Below are 9,478 nucleotides of genomic sequence, written 5' to 3'. Positions count from 1 at the left end.
GCACACACACACACACATACATATATATAAATATATATATATATATATATATATATATATAGAGAGAGAGAGAGAGAGACTTCCACAGACTTAATGTTGATAAACTGATTAAATTCAATAAAATATGCACATAAGAGACACATTGATGTTACTAATGAACCTGTCTATAATTCAATATATGTTTATATATGTGTATATATTATATGTATTTGTATGTATGTATATATATATATGTGTATATATATATATATATATATATCAAACCAAAATATGCATATATTTCTTTGGTGTATATATATATATATATATATATATATATGTAAATTTCATTGAAATTGTTTGCCCATATATATATGTATATATATATTTTGGTAACAGACTATTGTTAACGCAACATTTCAAAAATTCAACACTACTTTCAACATTGTTCAACTTTTTCATATTTCTTTTTAATTTATTAATTTCCGAGAAATTAGACATTTTATTGTTTTTTTTTAAATTTTTATTAAATTTTTATTAAATAAATTTGCAAATAGCTATTTCGAGTTATAAATAACTCATCTTCAGTGCATTATATATAAGGTATGTAAGATATTTGATATAAAGGAACAAGTAATTATTAATTTATATAGGTTATTTAATTAAAACAGAAAACCAATAAAGTAAATTTAATAACTATAAACAATATAAAACGCGATTTTTAAAATTTTTTAAAATTTTTAACGGCAAGATTGTTTATATTATGGTTGTTAAGGTAAATATCAACGCTCAGCCGAGAAGCGCGAATTAATTTATTTAATTAACTACATATTATTAATATTATTTTGACAATATTTAAAAACATTATTATTATTATTATTAACGTTATTATTATTATTATCGCTGTGGTTCTTCTTGCTTCTTGTGATGATGTTCCATTTGCAAGTGATATTTGATATCTGTGGGTTGTGGTGCTGGTATCTACATTGTTGGCACTGTTGTTGTTATTATTGTTCATGCTGTTGTTGTTGTTGTTGGTGTTGATGTTGTTGTTAGGGTTGTCACTATTGATGATGCTCCAATTGCAACTGATATTTGCGCTGTTGGTTGTAGCATTGGTATCTACAGTGTTGGCACTGTTGTTGTTGTTGTTATTGTTGATGTTGTTGTTGATGTTGTTGTTGATGTTGTTGGTGTTGTTGATGTTGTTGTTGAAGTTGTCACTATTGTTATGATTGTTGTTTACATCATCAATATTGTTGGTGATAACATTGTTATAATTATTGCTGTTGTCGTAATTGTTGTTGTTATAATTATAATGATTGTTGTTTTTATTTAGTAGTCTGTTTGAAGGTAGAATGTTGTTAGACTGTACTTGAATGTTCATGGAGGGGTTTTTGTTTTGTATGAAAATTGATTCAGCTATTTTCAGGTTTGTGATGTTGTTATTGCAATAAACTATTTGCGTGTTATTTAATGTTTGTCGTGTTAAAGTGATGTCAAAATTTACTATCAAAATTTAAAAACATCCCAACTAATCATGAAAAATAATTGCCTGCCTGCAACTACTCAACTACAACAAAGTCATCTAATATATGAATATAAATGCTCCGTCGGTGAATGTTCGCACCGCAACAATGCTTCTTATATTGGAATGACAACTGCCACATTGTCAAGACGTTTGACCATGCATCTACAAGATGGAGCAAGTGAACAACATTATCAACAACAGCATAACATCACATGTCTAATTTCTCGGAAATTAATAAATTAAAAAGAAATATGAAAAAGTTGAACAATGTTGATAGTAGTGTTGAATTTTTGAAAAGTATATATATATATATATATATGTATATATATATCAATCAATCAATAAGAAACTTATATAGCGCCAATTAAATGTTCTCAAAGGCGCTATCGTAATTATATGAACATAGAAGTCTACAATACTATTAATATATATATATATATATATATATATATATATATATATATATATATATACTATTATATGAGATTAACATTTTGAAGCATTCGTTTTGTGTTTTTGTTTGTTTGTATGCATGTCTGCGTGTCTTAGTATATACGTAAAGTGTTTTGAATCGATTTTCGTTTTTTATTTAAAACAATAAAGCCTAATTTTTTTATATTCAATGATAACGTTTCAATGAATTAATCAGTTTTTTTTTAAGATTTATAATGTAGGAATGATTGAAGAGTTGAGATTGTGAAAGCAAATAAATTTGAAGATGTTTCGAATTGTTTCTAGTCAACTTTTCGTTGGATCATGCCCAAATGAACATTGCCATCAACTTTTTAAGGTTACATTGCTATGGCAATCAATGCCAAAAATCTATAGAAACCGAACAAGGAGCATCACGTGACTCCTGATTGACCGTACTAAATGTTTTTCTTGATCAAAGTAATCAACTGCCTTTTGGAGTGCGCTTGTGTGATATTATAAAATCATGAAGTAAATATAGGATGATACTATCTTCTAATAACCACGACTGCTGCTTCTATTAACAACAACGATACATAGTATTCAAAAATGAAAACAGTCAAGGAAAAAATTCAGAAAACCAACGCAAGGAAATAGATGAGTATAAATTGGCGTGGATAAAAAACCACAAAAGTGTTTTGGAACTTCTGTCTCTCTGCTTCATGAGAAATTTTTTATAATATTTCAAGGAGAAATAAGAGCAGAACCTAAAACAGGTTGGTGTTATGAATGTTTTCCGTTAAAAAATCAAAGTCGTATGTGACTTTTCTACTATATAATGAGCTGGCACTGTCAAAGTTTGCGTTGAAACCATCATTCACATAACAAAGGAACACTTATATTATGTTGTATACGAAAAACTCTTTTGTCCCATTCTTGCTTACATGGTTTTTGTCGATGTTATTTATACCCACACTGAAAAATGCGATGATAAATATAAACGAATGATTTAATTATCTGAGTTGCTTTCTTTTTCACTCCATTTAATGAATTACGCATAGGAACTAATCAAGCAAGTAGTTGCATACGATTCACTTTAAATTACGAGCTGAAAAAGTATTCACTCTACTCTAACATCATTCTCATCTCATTAAACAAGCATTTCCTTTAAAGTGCATTTCATTAAGCGCTATTTAAAACAACATGAATCTTTCTTTCTCTCTCTCTCTCTTTCTTTCTTTTTCTCTATCCACTTTTTTTATCCAATCATTCAGATCAATGATATAACGGAAAAGTAGGCTTCTAATTGATGATCCTGTTATTTATTTACTTGAGGATTATTTAGAATAAGCCTCAGTTGATTTTATTACTTTCTTTAATCCAGACCCCATTTTTATCACTGATATACATGAAAGCATTACTTTTTTCCACAATTTTTTCTTATTATTATGAACAAATATAATTTTGAAGTAATAAAGATTGTTAACTTTGCTGTTGTTATTTATTTTGCTAATTTTGGTTTTCTTTATAAAAAATGTTCTTTCGGATCTTCAATTGTAAAAAATCTAGTCTAAAATCTAATTCATTAATATTTGAGCTATTTTATGTTATCTTTATAAAAGCTAATCCAAGTAATTTGATTCCTTTAAATCCGTATTTTGGATAAAATTTAAAAATTTGTATGCTATTCTTCAAATAAATCGACATTTTACATTTGCTGTCACCAAATATAACTTTTTGTGAAAAATTTTTTTATAAAATTTTGTTCTTTCTTTTTTTTTTTATAAAATTTTGTTATTTCTTATAGAGTACATATACTACTAGCTCTAAAATTTGCTCTAAAAATGCCGACAAAACGTTAACAAAATAATTTATTATTTTCTTTTTCTACCTGTTGTTGCTGTTGACTTGAAGTTTTAAATTTTAACGAGTTGATTTTGTTTCGTCAAGAGAGGTTTGTTTTTATGTTTACACAGTTTATTTTCTTTCTAAACAAAACTCTCCTAATCTAATTAGATCGTTTTCGGGGATGTTTGTTTATATTTTATTTTTAACAATTGTTTGGTTTTAGTTAGATTCTACTAACTAAATCCTATTCTAAATTTTAGAGTCAACAAAAATGGCCTCAAACGTATTGCTCATTGTGGCGTTTGTGTTGTTACTCGCAGTTTACATGGAGTATCCTCCGCCAGCTTTCTCTCAAGAATTAACATCATGGTCTAATAAAGGAAAGTTTATGGTCCTCTTTGGGCAGAGAGTTTTCTACGTTGGTTGGTCCTTGCCTTGTAGTTATTTGTTAACAAATTTGTTATCCTTCGACATTCGTCAATGTAATTTGTAAGTTGTGTGTGTGTACAGCAAAAATGTGTACTGGACAATGTTCCATACTATTACTAACTAATTATTCTCTATTCCAATTCAATTACTATTTTCATTTAAATTGCAATTGTGCAATGTGTACCCTACTGTTATATTCTTTCTTTGTAGTGTTGCTTTGTACTGTATTTGTGTTTTGTACTTCTTATGAATATTTACAAGTTGTAGTTTATATAATATACACCATAATACTATACCTGATAACTGATATTAATTAAAAAACTGTAGAGTTTTTAATTGAATGCTTCAATTAATTTAGTTTAATATTTTTTAATTACATATGAAACAAGCAAAGATGACTCATTAAACGGTGTTGTTCTTTGCCTTCATGGTTTTTTGATGTCCAGTTATGACTGGCATAAAGTTTGTCATTTACATTCATTAAAATATTCAATAGTTGTTTTTTATCTATCCCCAATGTTTCAATTCTGGCAAAATTTGCTTTAAAAAACAGTTACATTATATTTAATTTATTATTTAAAATCAAGTTTAAATACAGTGTTGATATATTTGATCAATATTTAATGATTAAACAGGTACAACAAATATTACCAGATGAAAAATTTGTTAATATTTTTCTTATAATAATTAGTTCTCTCAGTTCTTGAAATACAATTTTTTACCACACATATGAAGATGTGGCCACATTTGAAAAAAAATTTCAAAAGGTTAATAGCTGTGGATTTGCCAGGACATGGATTAAGTGACAAGCCTTGTGTAATTATTTTTATGCTGTCTTTTTAACAGAATTTATATAACATATTTATATTAACATAATTTATTTTGATTAAATTTGTTAAGTTATTAAAATTGTGTTTGCATAGACAAAACATTTTATCTACTTACATTAAATTTTTATTAAGACTATTTCACCATAATATTTTAACAAACGATGTTAAAATCATCAAATGAAAAAACTAAAAAAATTCATTGAAAGTATAATTCTTCTTTGAAATTGTGAACAATGACGAACCAGAAAGAAGGAATGTATTCAATAAAACATCAAACCCGAGTTGTTGGAAGTCTTTTAAAAGAGTTGAAGATCACAGATGTGCACATATTAACTCATGATCTTGGTGTTTCAATTGCTTCTGAACTTTTATCTAAGTAGCTTTTACTTTACATTTAATGTTTCACTAAAATATTAAATCCATTTTTTCTATATTTTTCCAGTTATAATAACTTCAGAGAAAATTACAGCATTTCCAGAGCATCTGTTTGTGCTTTAAATAGCAGTAAGCCCATTTCTTTCCCTTTCTCTCAGTTGCATTATTTCAATTCAGTTTCAGTTTATAAATTCTGCTGTCATGTTTGTTTTGATGTTGATAATTTTTTTTCAGATAAAGTTTCTTTCAATTTTTTCCAAAAGGTTGGGATTTAAATTTTTTTAACTTAAATTAACAAATTTCTTTGCATTCATTTGTTATTTTGGCGTTATATTTGCCGCTACTCTGAATCAAGTTTTATTTCAGATGATTTCATTCGCTATTTTTTTTTACTGAATTGTATTTTCGCAGCAAATAGTATAAATAAATACAAGATGAGAATCTTTTAACTCTTACCTACGAAGTTATGGTTTTATCAAATTTCTACAGTTTAGTTAATACAAAATACTTTGCTATGTAATACGGGGAAATGCACGGACGCTAAAGTTCTGATTCACATGCACGGACGCTAAAGTTCTGATTCACATGCACGCACGCACGCACTTCACACACACATGCACTTCACGTACACAGCCACATTCATAACAGCTGTAGAGCGAAAGTGATGTTGAACAGACAAAACGCAAGTCATTATTATTGAGCGAAGGGTAACAACAAATTTATTTGGTTCTTGAAAGCCTATTTTCTTTTGTAAACTAAGCATAATGCTTATAAGAAAAAATGTGTTTGTTCTTAGACACGTAGGTATAACTCTGGTGCAAGTTTTCAATGTGTAAGGTTGGCTGGCATACAACAAAAAATTGTAATGAGCGTTAAACTAAAAGCACTGCTGAGATGTATATGCAATGCAAGATTTTCTATGTTGCAGGTGTGCATAAGTATTAGCGAAGGCTTTTGTTAATGACCTTGTTCCATCTTTTCTTATTGAATTGTTCTTAGTGTTGTTGTTGTTGCTGCTGCTTTTGTTTTTTGTTGCAGTTGTTGTCATTGACTATTATTATTGATATGCGCAACATTTTTTTTTACACTTCAGATAATAGGGCAGTCTGTCTTGGGACGTGTTGTGTGTAGAATTCTAAACTTTCACGTTTTCAAATATTTGTTAGTGTCATTTTCTATTTCATCTTAAATGAAAAAATCATTCACCCGTCAGCAAATGAGCATGAATGAAGTCACTAATTAAATGCAATTCGTGATGGCCATGCATAGTAAAGTTTTGTACAACTTTAGCATTGTTTCTGATATTCATTTAATTTGACTCTCATTACATTATTTTAAAATTGATTTTAAGGCTGTTATGTAAAGTGCAAAAATTAATCTTTTAGTTTGTGTTGCATTGAAATGTTTTTTTATTTTCTTTTTTTTAATTTCTATGAAAAGCTTTCTAGGACATTTGCAGTGGAAGATATCGCCTGAGCATTTATTTGATATTTGGGCATTAACCACGTTTCGCAATGGTCATTTGATACTGCCCGAGTGAGTATTTACTGAGTATTTTATTCATTTATTTGTTGCTTTAGTAATGTTGATAGAATCATGTTCACTTAATTCTAGTAGCTTCAGCATTTTGGTCCATGTCAGTTTTAACATTCAAAATATGCCAAGTTAATTGCGTTATTGAACATACAATTTAGAAATAAATTTTAATGCTGCTATTGCTGTATGAAATTTTTGTGGTTTGTTAAGTTGTTGTTACCAGTCTAAATATTTTTTTGCTTCTTTGAATATTGCCTATTTCTTTAACAAGCTTACTGAAAGTTTATTACGGGAAGTTGTGGTACTCTGCAATATAATCGATCACCTCTCTATTTCGATTAGGTTGTAAGTTTGTGTGATGTACAACCAGAAACAGCACAAGGGTGATGTCTGTTGATTCTAGTTCCATGTTTCCATTGCAGCTTGTTGGGTTATAAGGACCGTGGTTTAGATAACAATCTCGCACTTGCGCTGGCTGGCCGTTCTGGTGAGCTGCAGTTAGACGAAAGAGCGATGAGTGTAATTTTAACCTACACCGCACCACGCAAGACCAGTACTTCACTTCAAAATTTCGGTTTTTGCGGCTGTAGTTTTAGTTTATTGTGGTTCGATGTGGCACCATCTTTGAAATTTTAACTGCCTTTGGTTCTACTTTGTTGTGGCCAAATGTAGATGATATAATAATATAGATAAATGGAAGTGTTTTCATATCGACAACGATGGTGGTGACAATGAAGATGATTGTGGTTTTAATGATGGCGATGAAGATGATTGCGCTTTTTACGATAATGATGATGTTGGTGATGACAGTAATAATGGATGTGAAAAAGATAGTCTTTTAAAAGAGCCCAGCTAGGTGGCCAAAACAAGTTTTGCAAAAATTATTGAGTCCAGGATCTAGATTGAGCGTTTTCATGTTATTTTTAATTACAATTTTTGTTCATAGTTGATAAATTCAAATATTGAAGCGGTGCTCGTTTGTTGAAATATTAATGATGCTTTTTAATAAATAAAATGTATCACGTTTTTTTGCTTTTTTTATGCGTAATCATATATGTTTATGTTTGCTTAAATACGTACATGCATAAAATATATGAGATGTACTATGCATTATGTGTTATGCATTATGTGCGTTAGCGTAGGACCAAATGCCCGGATAAAAATAGTAGTAAAAAATACATTCGAAGCTAATGATCTCATCTAATAATTTACATTTATCTGGTCAATATGGATGAGAGCCAGTCAAAAATTGGCCGCATCCTGCCTGGTTCGTTTGTGTACTCGCGCCTGCCTGTGCCTACTGGCCACTCGTATGTTATTATTATTTTTTTTATTAGTCTTTATTATTGCAGCTCTGACATACACAGAACCACTTACAATGTTACTGATATATCATCTATATATCTTTATTATGTTCTTCATATCTTCAACCAATGATATGAAGCAGCCATCTTTTGCCACAAAGGCTGTTTGTTTATCCTTTTCACACAACGTTCACATGGATTTATGTGCACGCGCAAGCACCGCATCATATACGCTGAGTATATGATAGCCATTGAGATGTTTAACTCACTGCGCATTCGAACCACTGAGCCATCTCGCCGGCCAGCATGCGACAACTTACGTCGTCTACCCATTAACCAACCCCGAAAGGATGGACGGCTGGGTTTTTATTATTTTTATTGGGTCTTTGCGTGCCACCGATGAATATCGTCTGCAAACAGTTGTCCTCTCTTTTACCACCGCTATCCTTTTTAAACAAATTCTGTTTGATAAATTAGAAAAGTGCGTGGTGCGTTTTTTTGGTCGTATATATATTTATATGCGTGTGTGTTCGCGTGTGTGTTCGCGTGTGTGTGTGTGTATTTATATGCTAGTGTGTTCGCGTGTGTGTGTGTGTGTATTTATATGCGTGTGTGTTCGCGCGTGTGCATGCATACGTATGTATGCTTATATAACTATATACAAACATACGGATATATCATTTTTGTGAAATGGTCATACTTAATGAAACATTTGTTCTAACTTTCACATTTTTGTAACATCCATAAATCCATAGAAGTATTTAAAAATGATATATAGTTTCTATTTTAACGTGCTCGTTCGTATGTGCTGTTGTCAGTTCGTTTATGTTGTAGCATCTCTATGAGATAGAAGAAGTAATGACTATCTAAGATTGCCTTATACTTTTATCCGTAATAAAAATATTTTATTGCGTGGATGTTTCGCACACACCAGTCTCCATTCCGGTTAGATTGTTCGTGAGGTTTTCAATTTATTATAAATATGGAAACGTTAAACGTTTACATTTTAACTTCCGTCATCTGTTTTTTTTTTTTTTTTTTTTTTTTTGTTCATCGTGTATGTTTTATGCGGGAAAAGTACAAAATTTTGTAAAACTGTTACATGAGGTCCTCATCATTTAAAATCTCTCTCTACAATCTGTAATTTTTGTTTTCCTCATTGAAAGGTTGCGCTTAGAAGTAATGAAGTAATGAATATAATTTTGAGTTGTTCACATCACAATTTTTTATAAGCT

The 9,478-nt window shown here is 29.9% G+C and overlaps 1 protein-coding gene across 1 annotated transcript; it reads left to right on the top strand.

Moving 5' to 3' along the window:
- Positions 1 to 4,040: 4,040 nt before the first annotated feature.
- On the top strand, positions 4,041 to 5,408 carry HELRODRAFT_160651 (hypothetical protein; the record flags this gene model as incomplete). Its single annotated transcript, XM_009017598.1, has 3 exons — positions 4,041 to 4,191; positions 4,934 to 4,965; positions 5,274 to 5,408. 3 exons carry the CDS (start codon positions 4,041 to 4,043, stop codon positions 5,406 to 5,408), a joined length of 318 nt encoding a protein of 105 aa, XP_009015846.1.
- Between the last annotated feature and the right edge of the window lie 4,070 nt (positions 5,409 to 9,478).

This window comes from Helobdella robusta, assembly GCF_000326865.2.
Source record: "Helobdella robusta unplaced genomic scaffold HELROscaffold_2, whole genome shotgun sequence".
Classification (NCBI taxonomy): Eukaryota; Metazoa; Annelida; class Clitellata; order Rhynchobdellida; family Glossiphoniidae; genus Helobdella; species Helobdella robusta.
The sequence above is the reverse complement of the archived record's forward strand: the minus strand, read 5'-3'. Positions and strand labels throughout refer to the sequence as shown.